Source organism: Sinohyriopsis cumingii, chromosome 12 (assembly GCF_028554795.1).
Source record: "Sinohyriopsis cumingii isolate HCF-2022 chromosome 12, ASM2855479v2, whole genome shotgun sequence".
NCBI lineage: Eukaryota > Metazoa > Mollusca > Bivalvia > Unionida > Unionidae > Sinohyriopsis > Sinohyriopsis cumingii.
The window spans coordinates 40,302,201-40,329,254 of NC_142972.1; the positions used below are offsets into that span (position 1 = coordinate 40,302,201).

Here is a 27,054-nt window from a genome sequence, read left to right on the forward strand (position 1 = left end):
CACCCTTATTTGTACATCAGAGATCCCCAATTTTTTAATTTGTCAGACAGTTCTGCACCCCCCCCCCCAAAAAACCAAGGGTACTTTTGATTCATAATCTCACAACCCTGTGGGAAACACTGTAGAAGGACTTTTTTGTTATAATAGCGGAGTAATTGTAAGTTGCTACTTTTTCATTTCACTGTTTGATCGGAGAGTTGGCAATAAATTGACTTCGACAATGTTCTTACCAAGGTCAAAGCAAGCCATATTGCTTATACTTCTGACTTCATTGAAATTATTAAAAAAAATTATGAATGTTCATTTCATTTGGTTCCAGTGGTAAACAGGATATAAAAAAAGTGAAACATCTTTAGAAAATTTCATTGGATAATATCACCATGATATATTAATTATGGTAGTTGTTTGTAAAAAGTTGAAATGTATGCAAATCAATTTGTGAAAATGGTTGCTGTGATGTGATAGGTTATCTTTTATTGTTGTGTTTAATATGAAGTTGTTGGATGAAAGGCAGTCTGACTATTCTACCTGAATCAGAAATCTGGTAAATCAAATGTTCATCTAAGAATTTACAACCAGAAAATGAAGGGTGCAATGATTTGCTAAAACTTGCAGTTTATTTTGACAACATGCGATGTCTGTCAGCTGAGTGGGGGGCATTATAAACTTTTCTTATACCATTGGCAGCCTCTATTGACCACAGTTTGAAGTTTCTCCGTGCACTTTGTTTGAGTTCAGGTACTTTTTGTAATCTGCATTTAATTAAATCAATTTTGAATAGCAATACCTGTAACTGTTGCCTTGTTTACCTATTCCAGGATGCCGATTTCCTTGTCCTAACATATAATTCCATCTGCTTATTAGTATGGACAGTTCTAGAACACTAAGAACCAAAGAAACAGACCCATTCTGACTCTCGTATCATATGTGCATGTGGATTGTTTTTTTTTTTCATGGATGCTGTAAGAGGTACATGTGTTGAAATTTATTTGTGCATAATTTTCTTCATTTTGTGTTCACAAGACATTTTGGGGTTCTTATCAGTTTTGGCATATTGACTAAGTAAAACCCCTTGGTCCTTGCAGTTACTGTTATTTTAGTCCTCTTAATAGGCTTTAGGAGTTAATTGCACTGCCTACACTGGACATCAGTCTTCAAACACTGGTCACTGGTTAGTGGATTCACGTACTCTTCCTGTGTTCCTGATCAACCCTGATGCAGATAGGGAGTCTGGATGTACCTGTTCAAGTAGGAAAGTGAGTCATATTGGCATCCCCCATCACTATGTTCCCTTTCACGTATAAGTGACTTGACAGGCATCATCTTCCTCCTAGGATATTGGCTAGTAAGGGTAGTCCCATAGTCCCATCACTTTCCATCAGGAACTGGGGGACAAGAATATCTTAATTCCTCTCTTCGGAGTGATGTTGGGGTGGAAAGTCCTGCCTTCTATTGAGAGACAGCACAGGGTTATGACATCTTTTCTGTGATGTTGGACTGAGGCAAGTTCGACAAGAAACAGGCTGTAACATTCTTTTCCCTACCATTGCGTCCCTTGTCTCCTCTGACCTGTTGGCCCAGGCGTTGGAGGAAGAAATCTAGATGTTTGTGAAAGTGGTAAAACCTCCTCCTCCTATACATAATAAGGACAAAACTTTAACATGTCATCACATTAGCGGAAGATTTCTTACTTTAGAAGGAGAAAAAAAGTTATATTACTCAATGACAGTGGGGAGATTTCAAGAGTTCTTGTTCAAAAATTTAATGTTGGAAAGACTAAAATAAACAATATTTTTACAGGTATGGAGAATATTCAGCAGCAGTTGGAAAATGGAGTAAAAGATAATGATTCTTAATTCCAAGTGATGTTTGTACTTAGATATAAATGACATTTTTGAATGATTTGGGGTGGAGAGAGTTGAAAGGTCAAAGGTTAAGGTCATAGAAACTCCAGAAGGACAACAGTTACCCAGAATAATTCATCTGTATTCTACAAACATTGATGAGACTTTGTGGATGACATAGATTAGAGATAGGCACCTATTAATTTGTTGGTGTCAATACATCAAAGGTCTAGGTCACTTAGAGAGAAGATAAAAGGTATGAAGAAAACAAGTTGATGTGGGCATATAGTGTACCATTTATGATGCTCTTGTTACCTTCTGCCATTAATTACACAGTTATTTGATTTCTGTTCTTGATGTCAAATGACTCCAGAGCACTGCCTAATTCAGGTTACCTTGTTAAGATTGTGCATATTATTGCTTCAAAATGAAGATATCTTGTTATTTCCAGATGACCTTAGATCATTCAGAGGACAGAGCACTTGGTGAGATTTGTGTGCATGGAATCAGAAGGCATACCTTTGTAATCAATGAAATGGAAGGACAGCTGCCACAAAAAGTTGAGGTAAGTGTCATGAATTTGATACCATGCTGAATTCTAAGTTGTCTCCCTTTTATACGGCTACATTTTATGCAGTGAGAATGTGGACTTGTGTAGATTGGGTAATTACAGAAGTATACTGTTGTGCTTTTGCAACGTGGCCTCTTTAGAAGGGGATGATTGTAGTCATTGGTCTTGTTACTAAAACGACCCATGTATCATCAGCTGTTTATCTTTTTATCCTTTACTCCATCTGTTTGCATAATGAAAAGAGATACGGTCACTGTTAGTAATGGAAATACCAGGACATTTTGAAAAGTTATTTTTTTACTTTGTTCAGATTATTTGCTAATAAAAATTATTTTCCCCAGAAAATTTTTCAAGAAAATTAATATTTCTATTTTAAGGATTGTGTGTTGATGTGCCTGGCAAGCTATATGATGGTTGTAAGTGGGTAAGATACACAAGTTTGCATTAGATCCCTGCTTGCTACACACATGATAATGGTTTGGTGTTTTCCATTGCAAATATAGAATTCTGGCACCAGTTCTGTGTTTGTTTATCTTTTTGTTTGTAAAACTGTCAGTCTCATCACATATGTACAACCCAGTGAGCTTATGCTATGGCATTTACTTGCTTGTTACCATTCTAGAGGCCATGCTTTTATTTGATGTTAACGAGACTTGAAGTACAGATTTATATTAGCAATATTTTGGATGCATATTAATATAAGCAAGATCTATTGATCTGATTAACTGAGTTTGTTGGTACTCTGAAAAGCACATTTCTTATCTGATTTATGCAAGCTAGGTTAGTGATATCAGTTCCACATGGACCTAATCTTGGCTCTGTTGGCCATAGACAGGAAGAGCTGATGTGTTGACATTTATAGTCCATCCATCCATCTATTGTCCAGTGTCCATCATTCATCACTAGCACAAGGTAGTTGCCACTACTCTTTCTAAACAACAGTAAGGATTGCAATGAAGCTTTACAAACACATTCTTAGTAAGGTCTAGTTGAGGGATGCTCAACAGGGTTCACACAGATTTGAAAAGGCCTTGAATTTTCATTATTCAAATAAAAAGTCCTTCAATTTTAGTTGAAAAAGTCCTTGAATAGTCCTTGAAAATTGTCATTAGTCTTTGAAAAGTACTTGAATTTCAATAAAGAGATAGTTGTGTTGGAAATGAGTGAAAATTGCATAAAAACACAGAAATAACAATAGATGAAAAATATATTTGTCATCGTTTTAATTTGTTATGCTTGCTTCTGCATTCTTAATTATTTACTTCCCTCTGCTAAACTTCTAGTTTGATAAAACATTAATTGATTGGTACTAGACTGGCACACAGCTGATAAAATCTAATAAAAAGATGAAATGTATGACTTTTCTATTATTTAAAATAGATGGTCAAAAACCTTGGTGTGGTCTATCTAAAACTATTCTGGTACCATTTATGAGTATTCCTGATTATTATAGGGTACTAAAATACCATAGTATATTGTTCTGATATTAAATGAACTACATTATGAGGCCAAGATAAATCTGGGGGCCGTGTGGTCTAAAGCACTCTCTGTTACTGATCACTGCCATCTCACCTCTCACCTCTGTCTGCGTGGGTTCGAGTCTCAGATTCGGCCAATGTGGGTATGTGAGAAAGCTTGCCAGTAGCTTCTCGTTGGTTGGTGGTTCTTTCCGGGGTTTTCCTGGTTTCTTTCTCCACCATTAATACTGGCCGCCATGTATAGCCTATTGTATGCTGAAAAATGGCGTTAAACCCCACAACAACAACAGCAACCAAGATAAATCTACCATAAAGGAATTTAGTTCATTATAAGTTGGTCAAGTATGCCTTCAGGGAAATGTGTGTTTGATAGGGTAAGATGTAATTGGTATCCATGGGTTAGAGAATCAAAGGACAGGTCTAAAGCAATGTGATGCCCTGCAAAATGGGGGAGAGTGCACTTAAATTTCACAGGAAAAGTTACTTAAGGATGAAGGCAGCTGGCTACCTTCCTTTAGATCAACATTATGCTACTTAAAAGGTCAATAAATCGGTGATGAAGAGTCCTTGAAAATGGCAGTTTGAAAAGTCCTTGAATTTTGCTTTACAGGTTCTGTATGATCCATGTTCAACCTTTTCACAGGAGGGGCCTATTGTAATATTTTTCTCAATCATCAAGCTGTTTATTAATTTGCCTTATGTTTTCCACTACCAGTTTGCACAAATTTTGAAAGGTCGGCGGGCCAGATAGAAACGTTTGGCAGGCCATGTGTTGAACAGCCCTAGTCTAGTTGGTCCTGAATGAATATGACATTGCATTGAGATCAGATATGGTCACCACAACATTCATATTGAAATTGGGTTTTTACTAAAATGACTTGGTACATGTACTACGTAAATGTAAGAGCAATTCATGGGTTGGGAAAAAAAAGGAAAATAATTATAATCACAGCAATATCCATTAATACTGATACTATGATACAAATAAAAGTAGGATATTGTATTAGTGCCCTATCAAATGTACACCATCACTATATCTCACCCATTGATAACTAAATAGATCTAAACCAACTAAATAGATCTAAACCAAAATTTGATCAATTTGGAAGATTTACCATTTGATCCACTTAAGGATATGAAATCTTCCATTCACTGTTGAAACATGTCATTCATTTCTTTTGCGCTTTCTTTGGGACAATAATGCTGTTGGAATCAGAAGCACTAGTATCTGATCATCATACCCAGACCAACATTGGCTAGCTGGGCACTGTGTAGTTATATGGGTTTTTATTGTTAAGATGGTGTGTCTAATTTTCAGAATGATTGTTAAGAATTTGTTTAACTCAAAAAGTAATACATTTGACATTTTGAGTGTCATGGAAATGGCTGAAATATATTTATAACATACACTACCAGTAGACTTCATCATTGCTGGGTGATCACATGACTGGATTATTTTATCCATCACTAAGAAGAGACAAGAACAGATGCTGTTTTGGTGAATGGCCTTTAAATTAGATGATGTGATTTTTATATAACAGATTAATTTTCAACGATTAATGGGAAACAATGAAGCATATAGGTACTCATGAATTTTTTATTAATATTTCAAGGGTAAAAGGCCTGAGGTAAAACACTGGGTCGGTGGTCAGAGTGAACCATGCTCTACTAGTGCATTCATGAAGGATTAATAAACATAGGGGTTGCATATATTAAACCATTCACAGTATGTTTTTTGTCCTTTGTGATAGGCGGTGTCATCAGTGAACAATGAAAACCAGGCTTCAGGAACATCCAGTTGTTTCAACTACAGTACAGAAGAGAGCACAAAGCCATGCATCTCCTCAACCTCCTTCAACTCTTCAGAATACTCGTACTCCTCTGCCCTGATCAAATCGGAGACAGGTTAGCATTTACAAGCTGTTGAAGGTTTTCTCCTTTAACACATTAACCCCTGGAGGTTTTTGTCGTTTTCGTCTGAAATTCGAGTATGAAACACATTTTGAAAGCTATTTCTGAATAAATCCTAAAACTTCCAGGTGATCTTCCAATAATATACTGCCTAGTTGTGTTAGAAACATCATTTTTCAATGGCTGTTTGGCTCGCACATGAGCAGAAGGGTAAAAGCTGGAGATTTTTTGTTTGTTTTGCTTAATAGACCCATTGTTTTCATATTGAGACCACTCTTTATTCCACATGCCCATCTTATCCTACTTTTTGCAAGGTTCATCTGTCTGTCTGCAGTTCATACCTGTCTGCCTTAGATCTGAGACCAAAAAGTCTAAAATCCGGACACAAAATCGGATTCCGACCACGAATAAATGTTTGGTGGAAAAAAATCAGGTCCAAAAAATGAGGTTTTTCCCTCTGTCTTTTGTAGTGCAACTAGAAATTCCTGATTTTTGGTATCATTATAGAGCTACCTATGTCTACCTTTCTATATTACTACTAACTTTAGTGTATCATATTTGACCTTGATGCTACAGATCTCAGCAGAAAGCTACCTGCCACTTAAACTCGTCACCAGGGATTAATGTGTTAATAAGTATAGAGGGGATTAGGTTGTCAGTTTTAAAAGCTGGGGATGGACTAATCATGCAGGAAAAGCTTTTATTTTTCTAATCAAACTTTTTAACATCTTTTTTAAATTTGAGGTGGAAATTATGATCCTGGAGGGCTCATCATACCAGGTTTCCGGTAGTAACCAGATGTAAATCTGTAATCACAATGCATCTAATTTTTTTATAATTGATAATGAAGGTAAGTTATTTTCTAAAATTAAGTAGCCATTTGGGAACATTATTAGCCAGTGTTTTTTTAAAAAACTTTTGCTAATGAGAACATTGCATCCTTTTCAAATATATGTACCATTGGTTACCTGAGTGTTCACATAATTTGGTGCCTTGCCTAAAATTAGCAAGAAATCATTGTTTAATTTTAATTGTTGGTTAGTGGGAAGGGAGATATCAGTAACTATTCCAGTGTTTACATCATCATCAGCAGTAAAGGTTTGTGTTAAAGCTTTTTCATTACATATATTTCATAAAACTTAATTGATTCTCATCACACTTGGAATATACCATTGTGAAGCTGCAACTATTTATTCTGCCATATTCATGCTTGTTTTTTTTTTGTCTTTAAGGTCAAGTTCACATTTGTAGAAAATTTTAGTTAGGTGTTTCATTTACTTATATTTCCTAAAACCATTGATTGATTTTGTCTTACTTTAAATGAACCATCATTCAGCATCGTGCTCACTCAACCTTTTGACCTTGGTGTAAAGGGAACACATTTAACATTAAGTCTTTGATTGTTTGTTCAAAATCATGACTCAGACCTTGTTTTATGTAGACATGAAAGTTCTTTTTTTTTTTTTGGCAAATTGTGATAAATATACTAAAGATCCTAAAAGTGATTTTTATTTTTGGTAGCCAGTTCTTACATAAATTTAAAATTAATTTTGCACTGTTCTTTTAAAACATACATTGCAGAAATGATAAATCAGGTATTCATAAATGGCCATCATTGATTCTTTGTTAAGGTATGAAATGTTAATCCAGATTTTACATAACAACATCCATAATTTTTCAGGTTATGTGGGCCTTGTGAATCAGGCCATGACCTGCTACCTAAATAGCTTACTTCAGACTCTCTACATGACACCTGAATTCAGGAATGCTTTGTACAGGTGAGATAATTCACATTTTTGTATTGCCAGCTGATAGATTCTCATTATGTTCTACTTTAATCATTATCATGCTAAGACGATTCAGTCTGTAACATATTTACTCACCCCTATTATCATGAAGTCACAAGGTCTTAGTCATTAGAAATCATGCATTAAAGTTTTGGCTCTGTATTTTTGTTTTCTTAATATTTTCTAAACTAATGGATAGATTTTGAAGCTAAGACAATTCTTTCTGCCACATGCTTGCTTGCCCTTTTGGCCTTGGGATGAAGGTCAATATAATTTTAGTTCAAGTTATTTCATATACCCATAATTCCTGAATCTCTTGCAGGATCCTCACTGGAGGCAATTGGGGCAATATAGTTAGTCTTCCTTGCATTGTTTTGCCAAACATTTGCACAAAAAGGGATGCCCATTTCACTTTCATGCCATTCCCTCACACCCCTTTTGTTTCAATATATTGTATTAACAGATTACAATTTTAACATTTGCGTTAATTTTTTGTGCAGTGTGGAAGTTGGGAAAAGACATTTTATGTTCTTACTCAGTTTGGTAAAGATTTGTTGATCATAAATGCCAGAAATTATACAGTGGTCCCCCTCTTGTAAGGCCACCCCTAATGCAGCAGGGAAGTGGCCTTATAATGCGGGTGGCCTTTCTAGAGGGGGATGACAAATGCGAATAGTAAATACATATGAACAAAGTCACAAGTACATTTAATTTTAAATATTTAATATTCTAATTAAAAAATCACATGCATGATGTGAAATAAATGTAAAACAAACTTTGTCATCATTTGCAAAAGAATGCTATGAATAACCATTGATACAGTTTTAAAACTGTCTTTATAATTATGTTATAGTTCACATCACGTCACTTTGTTGGTAACAGTCTAAAAAACAAACCAGTCTCATCACATTAAAAATATCCTTGCTGTCATATCCCCTGCATATATCGTTTAGTCTTTTGTTCCAATCTTCGACAATTTCATTATTAACTTCAGCTGATTCGCCGCTAATGACAGAACACTTGATATTGTGTCGCACTTTAAATCTGTGCAACCATCCGTTACTTGCGGTAAAGTCGTCATATCCCAGTTTAACTGACAAATTTTTTGCTTTTTCTTGTCTTTCAAATCAGGATACAAACATCTCCTGGCTCAAACAATCTTCCTTTCTCCGTCCATTTCACTTTTCCACTTGTGCAGAATTGTTTCATTATCTTTCACGATATTGTTTATCTGAGTCTTCCCGAAATTAGTTTTCTGCAAAAATCCTCGACGACACCCCCCCCCCCCCCCCGTCAGTTGAATTACTTTCACGTTCTCCTCTAAACTGAGATTTTTTATTTTCCTCGAATACATGTTGATCTTTTTGCAGTAAGTTATTCATGTTGCCAACTAAAATACTGATAAAACAATTTTGTATGCATCTTAAACAAATTGCTGTGTGTTTTTAAAGGAAGTGGTTTTGTCACATGATTTGTTAGTCGCAGTCTGGTACCCTATTGTTTTTATACATTTCTTGAAACTAGGTGAGAGAAGCCAAAACGGCTTCGATATGTACCATTAACATCATGCAGATTTGACCTCGCGGCCGTTAGGATTCGTAATTTTGACAATTATTGTCAGTAGTAATAGTCACTGATTACCAAAGTGAACAAGCTCAACATCTTACTAAGGGAAGCCATAAAGGCTATTAAACCATTTTCCTGCTGACTTGGGTATTGTACATCAATACTGCCACTTCTCAGCTGTTACTACTGTTCGATAATTGTATTCTTAACAATTATCAGAGCGACTAAACCGGACATCTTAGGATAACACAGCAGTAAGGCTAATTGGATTACATGTACGTACCCTTTTGTATGGATTAAAATTTGAGTCTTTCTCGGTTTTTATGGAATAAATTTGGCTTCTCGTGAGGCGTAAATGATATAATATTAACCTTAGTGGTAAATGTACTTTACTCAACACTTCTTTCAGTAACGAAAACCTGACATCGGGAAACAGAAATGGGATTACTTAACACACGTTATGAATACAATACTGGTTCTGGATATATAATCAAATAAAATCCGGCCGCTTGTGAGGGGTAAATTTTATGATTTTGCACTAATATGCTGGCCGCTGGTCACGTTAGCCGGGTGGCCTTTCGCGAGGGGTACTTTTGAACACAAACTCGTCGGTGCCAACGGATTCTGGCCGTAAGGAGCGGGTGGCCGCTGGTCAGGGGGGCCCTTCAAGAGGGGGACTACTGTATTGCTATTGATGATATTCCCACATAAATCTTTTCCCATTGAAAAATTGAGTCAGAAATTGATCTTTTCTTGCCCAGTCAGAAGTGAATTTGAGATGGTGAGTATATCCATTTTAAATAAAGTGAATAATTTTGTTTTCATCAAATACATTACCTAATCATATTAACGTTAGTGGGGATTACTCATTGCTTCCTCGATATTTAGCCTTTCCAGAAAGACAAAAAATGTTCTTCGGTCCATAAATCATGTAGATGAATGGAAGAAACTCTTACAGATTAACTCTTCTTGTTCCCAAAAGGTGACCACCAGTATCCTTTATATAACTAGTTATAACTTTCATTTTGCAACTGTTTTCAAAAGGCATTTTGAAGAGGTCACAAAAAAGGGCACTCTATAAATCTTTCATCTGAATTTGGAATCATTGATCATTTAGATCTCTGATGTTGAGAAACTACCCCCACCCCCAGTTACTTACCAAAACCAGTGTTACAGATGACAATCACTTCAGTTTGATATATGAGCTTTTACTGTTAGAATGTCAGCAAGAAAGTTGGATGAAACTATGATCATATGGAACCTAATTAGTCAGCCCACTGGACACAAGTCCCTACCCCTGTACATACAAAGAGTATGGATGGTTGAAGCCAGGTGTGCAGGATTACCTTCAAACTTTATCAGCTGGACTGGTCTACAAGTTATATATTGATCGCTGTATACTATGCCTGGTGCAGATAAACTGGTCCAGACATCCAGCTGGACTGATCTGCTTGTTATATATTGATTGCTGTATACTATGCCTGGTGCAGATAAACTGGTCCAGACATCCAGCTGGACTGATTTGTTATATATTGATTGCTGTATACTATGCCTGGTGCAGACAAACTGGTCCAGACATCCAGCTGGACTAGTTTGCAAGATATATATTTCTCACTGTATACTATGCCTGGTGCAGACAAACTGGTCCAGACATCCAGACAATAGAAAGGTTTCAACAGTCATGAAACTGTTATCTTGAACTGGTGAACATCATGTTGTTGGACAGTTCATAGAATGACAGTGTACTATGCCCAGCAGACCATGATGACTGGTTGGCCAACCAGCCAGACTGACTTTAGAGCCATGTGGTCATGCCAGACTAGCATTCCCCAGCCAGACCATGATCCATGCTGGACATGACCTGGATGCAGACAATCCCCTGGTTGTGAAAGGGAAGTGACATGGACTTGCTTGAACATTCTGTTCCAGCAATGGGAAGGATGGAATTTAGTTTTAAGATGGCAGTCAAAGAGATGTACAAATTTTGCCTCTGTTGGAATGCTGTCTTCCATTGGCAGTCAGTACTGGATTCAAAGTCAAGGCCTTGGAGGACACTGATGAAGATGACTGACATCTGTCCTTAAGTCTTTTACCGCAGTCATTAGAGATTGAAGAAATTGATGGGCATCTTTTAAGTAAAATTTCTGACTCACATAAGGGGCCCAGAGTGGCTAAGTGGTCTCAAGTGCTCTTCTTTGCAGATCACTGCCATGTCACCTCTATCTGTGTAGGTTCATGTCTTGGACTGGCCAATGTGGATATGTGAGAAAGCTGCCAGTAGCTTCTTGTGGGTTGGTGGTTCTTACTGGTGTTTACCCCTTGTTCTTACTCCACTAGTTATACTGCCATATTTAGCCTATCTTGCACTGAGAAATGACATTAAACCCCAAAGCAACAACAACAACTGACTCACATAATTTGAGTACCTTTTGTTGTTGAATCGGTTGCTTGCAACTTTCTGACCACATTGGTACAGATCACATATCAATGTTGATTGTTCATAAATACGTGTCCTAGACAAGGATACTACTACTATCAAAATGTTCGCTTCACTCTGCTTTAAGGTAGACAAGCAGTGTTTAGCACCATGTTTAATTATGACAGGAACATTATGTCGACCATCTCCCTACTCACCTGGTGTCTCTGGTGATCTTTTTCCTGTCAGAGGAGGCTGGAAGTGACTGTCACTATGCCATATGGCCAAGTTGGTATGCAGGCCTGCTCACAACACAATTGCAAACTCTTTAATATCATCACATAACCTTGACTTGATAAGAACAGATATACTCCAGATCTTTTCTTTTAAACCTTTTATGCAGAGATCCTGTGATCCCTTCCCATTGACCCCCACAGCTCCCAATCTGTTTGATGGTTGAATTGAGGATGCAAAAATAGCAGGTGGCACAGGAATTTCCTCTTTATCTCCAATAGCCATGTCTTTCAGTGGGCATACTAGAGAACAAATGATTAGCGCAGAAGGATTGCATGAGTAATTCTCAGCAACAAGAGCAACCTTTTTGCAGCTAGGTGAGTCGCAATTAGTCATGTGCTCCTAACTTTCAAAGGCAGGCTGGGAGTGGGATAGAATACATGCCCCCCTACCAAAAAAAACAGTTGAGCCATGCAAGTCATTTCAAAGGGTTTTCAGATCTTGTTCATCCTGCCATCTCTTCATGATGTGAACCCAAAGTGATTGCTTGAGTGGCTGATATTTTATGTAGAGATAGAACTTTTGCTTGTAAAGCAAGGGATGCCGGACGTCCGAAAACCAGACTCCCCAGATTTCTATTCCAAACATTTTCAGGTTACAAAGAATAACAGAAAATTTTGACTGTTTTAGATTTGAGCAGATGAAATCAGTTTATTACAAACACACAGTTCAAGACGGAGATGTCAAGATCTGACTGTCTGTCTGTTCGACATTACAAATGTGCAACCATTCTTAATCATCTTAATGCATATTTCCATGTACCTATTTGCAGGGTATCATCCAAATAACTTCATTCCAGTTACTGTCGGGTAGTGTACCAGTTTTGTGCCCTTTCATTTGGACTTAACCACAGCCTGGCAGGTGCAGTAGCAGACATGCTGTACCTTGGCCTCCTTTACATGTGCTCTTCTGCAGATGGCCTTACTGGCACATTAGTGCCCAAGCTTGGTCTTTTATCTCATCAGATTGTGATCTCAACCAACAGCAAACACCCGCACATGTATTTGAAGAAAGGGAATGTTTTGTATGAATTATGTTTCTGTGAAAATACTTTAGAGATATCATTGCTATCAATCCCTCTTTCAAATGCTAGCCATCTTGTTATAGTTTCTTTACGCTTAAACTGTTTAAATCCAGAATATGGGAATAAGGGGAATTAATATGAAGAGTTACTTCCTTTTGTATGGTATACAGAGCGAAAGACATTTTTTTATCTTTCCGGGAATTTCAAATTAAAAGATAGTAATGCCCCTAATGTTAATGAGATAGGTTAATATTTTTGGAGAAACTTAGTTTCCTTTCATCCATTACGTGTATGAAATAACGACTTTTGTGGAAATAGTTGCAGATTTTCAAGTTTTAACCTATTTTTGAGTTTGCCATGTCTCTAGGTGTTTTTTAACATATGTAAAATAAAAAAGTTGAAATATTTGTATAAAATATTTATATAAAATTTTTATAGTATTTCTTAAGTATTTTAGTCATTGAAAATTATACAGAAAGCAAAATTTTAAAGTGACTATTTTGAATAATATAAATTTAGATCTTTCAGCTTTCACTTCTCCCTATTTTCACCAACTTTGCCATATTCCGGTGCGAGAGAGAAATTGTTTTGCTCAAATATTGGAGTCAAACATGGAATTTCTTCATGCTCAGGATGAATCAGGAAGCAAAGATTATTCATTGAGGAGTATGCTTGGTTGAGCTTTTTGACAGTAGGGTAATGGTCACATATTTTACAGTGGTGTTTCCAGCAAGGGATTGACTTTCAGTCCCATGCCTATTTGTTTTTAGTAGATGACTGAAGAGCACTTTGCCCTAAGAGCAAGATATATATTTAATGCCTCTAAAGATTTAAATGGTGCTTTGAATTATGAGAGGAAATTTAAACTATAATGGAGATATGAAAATTTATCCAAAATAATCTTGTGGAAATGTCATGAAAGTTTTGTGCTAAGTTTTCTAGAAGACTTTTATTTATTAATTTACACAATCTTGAAAGTAGAATGATCCAGTTCTTTTTGTGGGAGACAAATGCAAAATTGTTTAAAATGCATTAAATCAGTAGTAATGGTTTAAATGCTTGTTATAAAATTATGATATTTTTTCATTATCATAGATGGGAGTTTGATGGTACTGAAGAAGAAGCAGTGAAAAGTATCCCCTATCAGTTACAAAAATTATTCCTACAGCTACAGGTAAATAGAGAATCTTACATTAGTACTCATTTAAAATGAAACACTTGGTTTTACTAATTTTTAAATAGTTCATTGTAGCTCCAAGCCACAAATTTAAAGATCCAGTTAGAACAATTAGCCACATGTGAAGCTTTCAGGGATATATATATGTGTATATAATTGCTTAATGTTACAAGATCTTATTAAATGCTGTAATATAGGGAAAACTACTTTTTGTGCTTTTTTTAAACCAAATAACGCTGTTATCACATGATACATCTTCATGCCAAGTAATCAGTTTTCTTTTCCTCCAGAAATTCTGAGAAAATCTTCATTAAAACTTTATTTAAACCATTAAAAAGAAAGTAAAACAGGCTTGCAAGTGAAAGGGATTGATGATTTAATTTCAGAATAAATTGATTTACGCTCCAAATGAATTGATTTAGTCTTTATTATTTCAAGCAACATGCACACACACACACACATGCGTATTTATAGGTAAGTGGATATTTTAGATCTTAAACCTTATTTCAGACAAGTAAAAAGAGAGCAGCAGAAACAACAGACCTGACTCGCAGCTTTGGTTGGGATAGTGGTGAAGGTAAGATGTAATCCACTGTTGTTTTTTTATCAGGTAGTTTATTGAAACCTTAAACATGAGAGCATCTGCACTAGTTATCATACAGAACCTGTTATGACACAATTGTTTCTTATATTTGACACTAGTATATTTACTAGCAGCAGAACAATATGTAATATTAGGAACAAAATATAGAATCAAGAATAATTGTAGTAACTGGTTCTGGTGGCATTTTCTGCAGACTCTCTTGTACTTCGGTTTCATTTTTAGCTGTACAGATCATTGACAAAAGGAACTTGGGGGATGGATCATCTGGCCATTAGTATTCTTCCAGAAGTTGGTGTTGCCTACTGTAGCAAATGTATTTTAGACCCAGGATGGCTGAGTGGTCAAAAGTACTCGGCCTTATTGATCACTGCCACTTTGTCTCTGTCTGCGTGTGTTTGGGTCTTGGGCTTGGCCAATGTGGGAAAGTTAGAAAGCTGCCAGTAGCTTCCCATGGGTCAGTGATTCTTCCTCCACCAGTTACACTGTCCAACATGTATAACCTGTCTTGTGCTGAATATTGGCATTGAACCACAAAAAACAATAGCAAATTAATTAGTCCAGTTTTTAACTGCTAGAATTAGTTTATTTTGGACTAGTTTAGGCTTATTATTTACCACATGTGAAAAGCAGTTTTTATCATTAGCATGCTTTAGATAGTGCACAATTTCCATAATTACCTTACGTAAAGAAATGTTAGAGTACATGAAATTTGCTTTAATACAGGTATGCCAACATTTTCTCCAATGTGTATGTTGCAAAAGCAAAAAACTTAATTCTATACCTGTCCCTCTTTCCAGGGTATGTAATAATTTTATAGTTAAACCAGAAGACTTGCGATGTCTGATCAGTTCTAAATGAAAATGGTCCTAGTCTGATATCCCATATGGCCACCTCAGCAGCCATCTTTAAAATCATGTTATAGTTACTCCCCCTCAACAGAAAGTCATATTGAGATGGGGTTTTCACCAGAAGATTTTCTATGATAACAAGATGGGTCTGAATGTAAATGATATCAATTTGTTGTCTAATACGGCTGCCACAGTGGGCATCTTGAGAATCACACTCCTTTTCTGTTATGAAATGGGGGATCCTATTCTTCAGTGTTTGGATTGCTCATTTGCTTATTGGGGGTGATGAGGTAGTCTGGAGTTCTTACATGGATAGTGACGTATTTTCAAGGGATGCACATTCCATAATTACTTGTTTTGTTTTAGTCTGTAATATAGTCTTTACGGTTTCCATTACTCCTGGGATATGCAGTAATACTTTGGTAATTTCCATAAATTATGATGTTGGGTGGGTACCTAAGAATTAACATAGGGGATGACTTTTTGAGGATTTTTTTTCATTAAGACAAACATGGTGCTGGGAAGGCAAAGAGTTCATTAGAAAATTATTCAAAATTCCAAAATTCATCTGCAAGTGAATACTCCCCAAGTGTTTTTACCAGAATAGCCATATGATGTTTTAAATGTTTCTGTTTCACTAAATGTATTTGCATCAGCTTGAAATGGGACAATTTCACAAACATTAAAAAAATTATGGCATTTGTAAATTGTTTTTACTTTTGTTTTTCCATGCATCTATCTGTCCATTGTGTTAAGTTATGAAAAATGTACACATTTGTTACTGGAGGTATATTTTGTTTTTCACCACAACTGTTTTGTTTTTTGTTTGTTTTATTTTTAAAAATTGGAAGTCAGTATTACATTCATTGAGATCTTGTACTTATTTCTCCAGTCTGGCAGCAGCATGATGTACAGGAACTGTGTCGAGTGATGTTTGATGCCTTGGAAGTTAAGTGGAAGAACACAGACCAGGCCAACCTCATCAATCAACTATATCAAGGCAAAATGAAAGACTATGTCAAATGTCTCGAGGTATCCCATTTGTTGAACATTTTTAAAATGTCATTTTTATTTGATTGCTGGTCAATAAGTAGTCCCTTATGTCAGTTACTCTTTCATTTGCCTCTTCATTATCTATACATATCTATGCGGGGGTACAAGTTTTCATAGAATTCTAGCTTGCTATAAACCATGAGTGATATATCTTTGCCATAAATGCTGTACACCATGACAGTAATACATCTTTGCCATAAATGCTATCAACTATGACAACGATATGCCTTTGACATAAATGCTATAAACCATGACAGTGATATGTCTTTGCCATAAATACTAGAAACCATAACATTGATACATCTTGCCATAAATGCTATCAACTATGACAACGATATGCCTTTGACATAAATGCTATAAACCATGATAGTGATATGTCTTTGCTATAAATGCTAGAAACCATAACATTGATACATCTTGCCATAAATGCTATACACCATGACAGTGATACATCTTTGCCATAAATGCTACAAACCATAATAGTGATACATTTTTGCCATAAATGCCATAAACCATAACAGCGACATGTTTTTGCCATAAATGCTAGAAACCATGACAGTGATATGTCTTTGTCATAAATGCTAGAAACCATGACAGCGATAACTCTTCGCTATAAATGCTAGAAACCATGACAGCGATATGTCTTTGCTATAAATGCAGAACACCAGAACAGTGATATGTCTTTGTCATAAATGCTAGAAACCTTGACAGCGATAAGTCTTTGCTATAAATGCAAGAAACTAGGGCAGCGATATGTCTTCACTATAAATGCTAAACACCAGGACATCGATATGTCTTTGCCATAAATGCTATAAACCATGACAGTGATATGTTTTTACCATAAATGCTATTTCTTGCAAATGCCTGTTTTGATATTTTCATACAGTGAAAACTTGAGGTAGATTGCTTGCAAGATGGTGGAGTATGGGACATTTTTAAAAAATGGATCATTTAACCAAACTTCAGGTCCAAGTAATCCATAACCACTAAAACATTTTAGGTTATGTGCATTTTGTTGTGCTAGTTTTAGTTGCATATCCATCCGTAAGTAAGGCTCTTAACATAGAGAGGTATAATGAGTACCTGGTCACAAAATGCTCATAAAATAATAGCTGCATGAGTATTTAAAAATCCATCCAATTTACACAGGTTGATGATACTAGACTCTTTATCAGATAAACAAAGAAAAGTATATGTTGAAGAGTAAATATTTTCAGAATGATACAGTTGTTGAGATAACATTGGGTTTCTGAAACAGAGAACTTATGCACATGATTTACTGTATGTTGTAAATTGTTGTTGAAATTGAAGTTGGGTTAGAGTTTTGAGCTTATAAATCCTAAAGAATATAAGACCAAGATAACCGTTGTAAGAGGTTAGAAATTAATCGTGATTAAAGTGAAGGAAAAAGTCCAGTTATAACTAAAATTTTACAGTAAAATTAAGTAAAGCAGAATCCAGATTGCAACATTATCATATTGAAATCTCAAGTTTACTGACCAAAGACTTTATAAAGTAGGATAAAATACCAGTTATCTGACATATTGATCATCTTGACTGACATATTGTTGCCCAGATGCAAAAAAATTTGTGTTACAGTTATAATTTGTTTGGATATTGATGTTTTAATATACTATAAGTCTCTCTTTTACTGATCTGTGTAATGCAAGACAGTCTCAAGATTTTTTAAAATTTGGAATATATAAAGGTGGGGAGTAAAACAACAAAATGACTGTTAACATACATGAGATATGGGATGACTTATTCCAAATAGTTTGTTTCTAGCAACCTTGTTGTAAATTTTAGTGTTGTTCTTAATGTGAACTAACTTTCGAGAGCAGGAAGGGGTACCAATTTTTGTTAAGCACATGTTAATGGGAAGTTAGACATGGCAGTAATTTTTCCAGTGGTAGCAGAAGTGGCAACTGTTCACGCTTTGCTTAAAGTTCTTCATTTTCTTTTTTCCCCATAAACCCCTTTATACAGTCTTTTCACAATTGGTATGAATCATTATGGATTTAAGACAAGTCATTCTGCTGCAAGCTCACTTGCCCCTGTAACCTTGGGTCAAGGTCATCCTCACAGAAAATTGGTATTATGGCTTTCATTGGAGTTTTTAAAATTTTTTATATTTCCTAAACCCACCTGATGCATTTTCTTTATGCTTTAGATGAATTGTGCTGAAGCCAAGACAGTTCATTCTGCAACATGCATTCTCTTCATTTTGTTTTTGGGGTCAAGGCCACATGTGTTTTGGCAATGTTTTGATCATAGGATTAACATGCAGGCACTATACCATATATACTGTATGTATTTCGCATACCATATTTCTTGAGATGCCATAAATTAGTTTGTGTGTACTGTATGCACTGGGACACTTCATTCTTTTAGAGTTGTAAGATGTGTGACATATTAAATCATTTGAAAATTCCATGTTAGAAAATGCAATCAAACTTAAATTTTATTTTTAAAATATTAAATTATGTACTTGAGACAAAACATCCTTAATCCACTGAAGCATCACTGCATCATCCCAACCCTTCTTTTGCACACTTACAATCCATCTTTATGGTGCATGAATATTCTTCTTTATTCCTGCATATCTCATTGGAGGCAACACATCTGCTGTGAAAACTGCTGCAGATTCTCAGTTTTAACCTCCTTCTTATCAACAAATCAATCCAGGAACGAGATCAAAGTACACTGGAGTTTCATCCATGTTAATGATCAATATGTTGGCAAAATCATCTTCTCTTCTCGCTGTAAAATGATTTTAGTTTCTCCTCCCAACAAATTTCTGGGAGATACTGGTTCATCGATGGCCATGCATGAAGCACTGGATTTTTTTGCTTTAAAAACTGTTCCATTGTTTTAATAAATTTAAAAATTCCCATGAATACCAGTAAAAAGGAACCAAATTTGGTTGTGTGTGTGTGTGTGTGTGTGTGTGTGTGTGTGTGTGTATGAATATATATATATATATATATATATATATATATATATAATTGGCACACTTAAAAGAATCCAAAGTTGGCTTGCTTTGTAATAAAACTACCTCTTTGTATTTCATATTCTGTTAGTAAGTTCAGACAATGAGTTTATTGCCCACCACCAATTGTTTTTATTCACCACCTGGGCTTCTATTAGTTTGCTATCTGTAATTAATGATACAAACAGGCATTGATGTCTGCAGGGTAAATAGTTCACACAGCTTTAACTTGCTTTAATAATATTTTTTGTAAACCATACCAGTGAAATGATTATCATTTGCACTGACATTGAATGTATTTTCAAATAATGATTTTATTTGTGAGATACAGTTATACAGTTAACCTGGATATAATACAATCTTGGTTATTTTGCATCATGCGTGAATGGCAGGTGCCTTCAAGCATTTTGCTGATATTGCTTTCTCCCTCTCTCTCTGGTTTGCGAGTTTTTAGAATCCAGTTTTCATTCTAACAATATATTCAAACCTTCGAGTGCAACCAAACATGAATCATTTCTCTATATATTCACATCAAATAACAATTTGTCGTGTGTTATTTGATATAAGCAATAAACACTACAGTATGGATGCATGTGCTACATATCCAGAGTTTGTGGATATATTTTTGCCTTTAATAAATTGCTCATGAGGAAAAAAAGAGAGGAATAGTTTAGTTTCATTATCACATAAAAGCCTTTTGTTTATTTATTTTATTGTAACATGCAGTGTGTGAATGGGCAAATTGAATGCAAATTTATTTCGTTTCTTAAGTCTTGGGACATAATGACTAATATGAAAAAGTTTCACCATAAATTCTGTGACAGGCAGAAAGTCATTTGTTTTATCATGTCCCAAGATATGCAGTAAATATGGTTATGTTTCATACTCCATTTATTTATTAAAGTATAAATATGTATTTTATACAGCTCATTCATGTACAAGGATCCAAATGGACATTTTATACATGTTTATGTTACAGTTCATTTTTTTCTTTTGCAGTGTGGTCATGAGAGTGCTCGTGTGGATGCATACCTGGATATCCCTCTTGTGATCCGACCTTTTGGTTCTAATCAGTCCTACTGCAGTGTGGTATGTCCTTCTGTTTATTTGATAGGTTGATGAATGGGCCATATCCAAAATGGTTGTGATTGATGGGAGAGTATAGCCCAGTTGATATCAGTTAGCCTTTTATCTAAGACCACATAGATGCTTTTAATCATTGGAGTGGTTCATGGTTTTACGGTTATACTCATATAATTCTTTTCAAATATAAGTTGTCATTTCCTTTCAGTTGCAAAATAAATTTGGTGAGAAGGATTATGTTTGATTCATATATATATTTTTTGCTTCAATATGGTTTGGACATTTTGTGTTATTCTTCTTGATTTATGACATCACTCCCTCATCTATTAAAATCACAGACCCAGACCTAATGTTAAGGATGGTTTGCACATGGTAAGGTAGAAACATGTAGATTTTGGGGTCAGAATCTGACAGATGGTCAAAGGCCATGGTCAGTGTGACTGGAAGAAGAAACATCATTTCCAGGCTTTTGGTTCTGAATCACTGACCTTAGCTAAACATTATTTTATTTAGAAGATTAGAATAATTTACATTGTGACTTGAAGTATAATGGATTTTGCATATTAATCTTGTTCTGTTTTAAGTTTCATGACCAAACTTTGGGCTTGCACTTAGAGTAATAAAGAAACCTATAGATTTTGGGGTTTTGAGGTTAAAGGTCAAGGTTATGGTATGTCTATTAAGAAGACTGGTTTCTGGACAGTAAGTTTAGTTCAAGACCACATACTTTGCCCAAGGGTCCAGGTCATTGAGATCCATTGGTGATCTCTTAAGTCAACCATGCCCTACTAGTGTCTGCAAATATGGCTATTAAGCAGGGGGCAGGCATATAGTGTGCAGTTCACAGTACTCTTCTTTTCTTTTTATTTCCATGTCTGCATAGAGGGCTATTAAGCAGGGTGGAGGCATATAGTGTGTAGTTCACAGTACTCTTGTCCTGTACTTTTTATTTCCATGTCTGCATTTCTCCTGATTTTGTACCATAGCTGAGGTTGATCACACAGGTCATTATCAGATTTTTCACTTATAGACTTTGAGTTTGACATGTCAGATCTAAATACAGAAATTTAATATTGGAACCTAGCAGTCTAACAAATGAAAAGGGATCGTGCGGAGAATTAAATAGCATATAAGTCCGTATAGTGTAACATTTTGCTATTTTCTAATTGCTGCATTATGATTCTTAAGGATTGCATGCTACTTTTAGTCACAAATATGACCATTGTACTCGCTACTTGTTCTGTCTCTAAAGGAAAGTGCTCTTTCAACACAAAATCATGCCACTTAGTATTAGAATGTGAAGCAAAATTGTGTTAAACCCCGAACAACAACAACAGCATAACTGATGTTTTACTTCAAGTTACATACAATTTTTTCCTACTGCACACCAAACTGGTGGTGCAGGGTTGCATCTAGGATGCATGATCATGCAAATCCCCCCAAATTCAAGATTTCCCGCAAGATTTTTAATCCTATGGGAGCAAAATCGCGCAAAAAATAAGAATTGTGCACATGTTTTTGTTAAGAATGCATTATTTTATTTCTTTTTTGCTGTAAAATTCCCATTGTCACTCTTGGCGAATATGTTGTACGTGTATAGTTCTAAATACATCACGTATTTCTGTGTCATGTGCTCAGTTCTAATTGGTTAATAACAAAGGTCGGAAGAGCACGTTTGATCCAGAGGCTGGCTTGATGGGACAATGTGTTAAATGGCTAAATCAGTTAAAACTCAGACACTTTTTCATTATTTTAGCAGTAACAATTCTAATAACAGTCAGGGTGCAGAAGTTTCTGTCAATAGGCACTGGAAGACCCACCCACCCCTTTATGGCTACGCTGCCCCCCGCCCCCTTTTTTTTCCCAGTTTTTTCAGATTTCAGTGGGGCAAGTACCCACATTTATCAAATCCTAGTGGTGTAAGTGTTTAGAACATCCTACTTAATGTTGCGGGAGTTCACAGGTTTGAACCCCAGTTGAGTCATGCCAAAAATATTTTAAACTGATCCTAACAGGTGTCTTGCTTGGCACTCAGCATTAAGAGGTTAGTGTTAGGAGTGGCCCGTCTGGTGTCAGGATAATGTAATGGGGTGTGACATGATGTTACATGTCTGCAGCATGATGCCCTACTGCTTGGGATCAAAATAATCTGCTACACTTCAGACATTTTAGTGATGTGACTAAAATTGTTAAAGCTATGTTAAAAATCCCCAAGAACATACATATGCCTGCTGCAAATATATTTTGATTGTGAATTTTAATGATTTATTATTTTAGAATCAATATACAGCATAAAGTTGATTATGTTTATTGCAATTACAGGATGAAGCACTACGTGCTTTTGTTCAGCCTGAGATACTTGATGACAGCAACCAATATTTCTGTGAACAGTGCAACAAAAAATGCAATGCCCACAAGGTACAGATTACTGCCTTTTATAGATTACTATGTCTTGTTGTGAAATACTATCCTTTATAAACCAGCTAATAATTTTTTCAGAAAATTTGATGAAATGTAATTTTGAGTGATGAGTTTTTGTTTTAAGAAAGCCAGTAAAACCACAGTTACATTTTTTGTAAGGTTAGATCTTTTGGAATGTTTATTAGCTCTTACTTAATATCAATGGTAAGACTACACACTGTCTATAATTTTAGTTCCTGGACTTGGTCCAGAATGGCTTACAGGATGGGTTGTTGTCCATTATTTTATGTCCATACATCTATAAGTAAGAGCTTGTTATGGCTAATCCTCCTAAACTACTGGTAGGATTGCCATGAAACTTTACATGTACATCTATCCCAATTTGTTTCTGAATGAAAATGGTGCAGCTCAGACTTCTATATTGTCTTAAATGAAAATGGTGCCAATTTGACATACAGTACTGCCACCACATCAGCCATCGTGAAAACCTTGTTATTACTACTCGTCCTTTATGGAAAGTCATATCAGCATCGGGTTTTCACCAGAACACTGCTTATGATTAAGAAAAATAGTGCAAATCTGACATCAGCATGACCAGCTTGAAATTTCTTTTATTGCTACAACAGTTGAACAGAAAGTCTATCGAAATGGTCTTTTCACCATAAGACTTCTTATGACGTCTAGTTGGTTCCAGATTAAATTGGTCCTGATAGGACCTCTTGATAATCTTGTTATCACTGCTCTTAGAGATGAATGGTCCTATCAGTATGTGGTTTAAATTTTCTTTTGATGTCTGTTTGAACCTACATGAAATGGTGCTGATCTGAGATGCACTATAGCTACCATGGCTGCCATTTTGAAAATCTTGTTATATCTATTCCTCAGTGGAAAGTCATATTGAGATGGTGTTTGACCAGAATATTTGACCAGTAGTTGTAAATTAAGATCATGCTGATCTGACCTGCAAAATGGCCACCATGGCTGCCATATTGAAAGTCTTGTTATTGCCACTCCTCCTAAATGTATAGTTAATCAACATGGGGTTTTCTCGTGATGTTTAGTTGGTGATGCTGTTCTGAAAGGAGAACCATCTTGAAATTCTTCCTATTCCTCCCGAATGATTCACATGGGGTTTTCACCAAAAGACTTATAATGATTTCTAGTTGGTGCGAAATGAAAATGGTGCCAGTCGTTCATCTGATATGCATACCACAGCAGCTGCCTTGCTCCTATTGCTTAGAAATATCAGAGCCGGTTTCAACATTCAGCAGTTGAAAAGAAGAAACGTGCATCTTAAATTCCCTGAAATTCTTTTCACCAGTAGTGTGTCAGTCCCAATGATGTACTCTAGTCCTTCTTTATGTTTTTATGTAAAAACTTAATTGAAAAAATATTTACCAGCAGTAATTTTCTTGCAGAGAGATGACTAGGCATCAGTATTGAGTTGTGAACCATTGACATTATTCATATCTTTTTACTTTCAGGGTTTCAAGTTTGTGTCCTTTCCATATTTATTGACGCTTCAGCTAAAGAGATTTGACTTTGATTACTCCACCATGCATAGAATCAAACTGAATGACAGGTATATTGGACAATTTTAACATTTATTATTTTATAATTAGGATTTCAGTTTTACACACTAAAATGTTTGTCCTCTGCTATACACAGAAAAAAAAGAGGATATAAGATTGGGCATCCATCCTTCTGTCCTTCCACCATTCTTTCTTCCTACCATTCATCTTTTTTTTTCTTCTGCATAACATCTTCTTTAATTATTGTTGGATTTCAGCCAATTTGGTATGCACATAGATGTCAGCATTTCTATATCTTTGTTTAGCTAAGTTGTAGCCACTGATTGTTGGACCTACTTTCGTGAGTTTTGGTATGGTAATTCCCAAAGTTCTTATCTTTCATCCGACTTTGTTGTGGAGCTTAAATTTGAAGAGACATTGTGGAAATATAGCCCCTGTTCCACCCTCTTTCATTTTTGCACAGTTACTCCCTTAATGATTATTGTCTTATAACCAGATATGGTTTACTGCGTTATATTGATGAGATTTTAGCTAAGTATGATCGTCAGCATTCTGTCTCATAGTCACTGATTGTCAGCCCATCCCACTTTATATGCCATGTGATAAATGTCTTATTATTTGATTTTAACCAGAGTTGTTGAGAAGATCTTGGCTGAGTTCAGTTGTCTGCATTTTGTGCCATTGTTTATCGAAGTAATATCCTCTGATTGTCAGATCCACCAATATTTGTTTCCACACAATAACTTTCTGAATTACTATTGGATTGAAATCAAATTAGGTATGCTGTTTGATTTTCATGAGGCTTTGCTCAGGTTTTATTGTGTTCAACATCAGTTAAGAAAAAATCCTTGATGATCAGACCCACCCATCTTCAGTTTTTGCACTGTAATTTCATTATTATTGGATTTCAAATAAATTTTATAGGCAGTTTGATATCGATGTGGATAGTGAAAAGCTGGAAGTGGAATTTGCTTGTTATAACCCAGGTTTGAGAAGCAGAGTTATTGAGCATCTTTCATTGCATCAGTGCATCCTCCAAGATGTAATCTTTAATGTACCTATCAAGACCAGTTGTAAAGCTTGGGTGCATCTTGATATGTGGGTGTGGCCTACATTTCAAAGTTAAATCAACATTGTGTCAAATTGTGTTTTGTCTTTAGTGTCTTAATATATTACCTCTAATACGATGATGCTATCTTTGGGTTGCACTAGAAACTTTGCTGCATGCTTACAACACCAACAATGAAACATAGACAATAAATGAAACAAATGAAGGACAAAGCAGTAGTCAGTATTGTGATACATATTGTATTGTCACGTCTTCAAAACAATATGTATTGTATCATCAGTTAATCATATGATACATATCAAGGTATGTATTGTATCACAAAAAAAGTATAATGATATATATCATAATGTGACCAGGCAGGTAATACACAGCTCTAATAATAGTACAGGTACTGATAAAGAGCTCACAGTATACCCCTGTTACTTTGGGATAAGTCAGTAATTTTTAAACAATACTGAAGGACCTAGAAAGTATGTTATAGTGAAGCAGTTTTTGTGGACCATATCTTGATGGTTAAATTAATGCATTTGTGGAGGAATGTAGCATTTAGGTTGTCCATAGATGTGAGTGGGGGGCTGTTTGATGTGTGCTTGATAACAGCTTTGGTTATAGTTTTCTCTGGCATTTTAATTTAGGTAATCTTTTATATGATTCACCTAATATGTGGAATATAATAAATATATTTGCAAAACAATAACATCACAAACTTATGTTTTTTTATAGTTATATTACCACAGCATGATTCCTGATTCACTTCATACTTAAACTATGGTATCGCTCTTTTCTTAGGATCAGTGTACCATCCAGGACTTTGTCTAGGAACATTTCAAACTCCCCCTTCATGAAGCTGCTAAGTAGAGTCAAATGAAGCTTCTAATAAAATATATCATCCATAAGCCCTACATTGGGAAACTAAATTTCATTCCACCTTTTGGTATACATAATCATTATTATTTAGAAGCAGCAAAAGTCAGTCTGACCAATACTGCAAGTTTTCAGACAGTCCTATCATTTTACATATTAGATTCATTGAAATCAAAACTTCCTACCGTGACCATGCCTGCTTGGGACAAGATTGAACTGTCATGGCAACACTACATGGTTCCATTTCAAGCCAGTTACCCAATAAAGCCTCCACTGTTGCTTCAGAAATTACATACAGAATCATTTCTTTGAACTTTATTGAGATCTCTCGATAAAACAAATTTCATCCTCTTTTATGATTCCTTTCCATATTGAAAGCCTTGCAAAATGTTAGATTTGACAACCTGTTAATATTCTAAAATTTATGGAAACATGATTTGCTCATACAATCAGGACAACATATTTGATTTTCGGTTGCTTGATCTCATTAGTAATTGAGTAATGTAAGGGCAGATAGAGCAGT

General features: G+C 35.5%; 1 protein-coding gene across 1 annotated transcript in view; it reads left to right on the forward strand.

The window, feature by feature from the left end:
- The window catches only part of LOC149786307 (ubiquitin carboxyl-terminal hydrolase 47-like), a 130,007-nt gene that overhangs the window by 15,373 nt on the left and 87,580 nt on the right, over positions 1-27,054 (forward strand). The window contains exons 3-11 of the mRNA XM_089976694.1: positions 2,296-2,409; positions 5,645-5,798; positions 7,486-7,582; positions 13,987-14,065; positions 14,579-14,645; positions 16,413-16,552; positions 20,562-20,651; positions 22,968-23,063; positions 24,551-24,648. Coding sequence (XP_089832820.1) covers positions 2,296-2,409; positions 5,645-5,798; positions 7,486-7,582; positions 13,987-14,065; positions 14,579-14,645; positions 16,413-16,552; positions 20,562-20,651; positions 22,968-23,063; positions 24,551-24,648 — 935 coding nt within the window. The remainder of the gene's footprint in view (positions 1-2,295; positions 2,410-5,644; positions 5,799-7,485; positions 7,583-13,986; positions 14,066-14,578; positions 14,646-16,412; positions 16,553-20,561; positions 20,652-22,967; positions 23,064-24,550; positions 24,649-27,054) is intronic.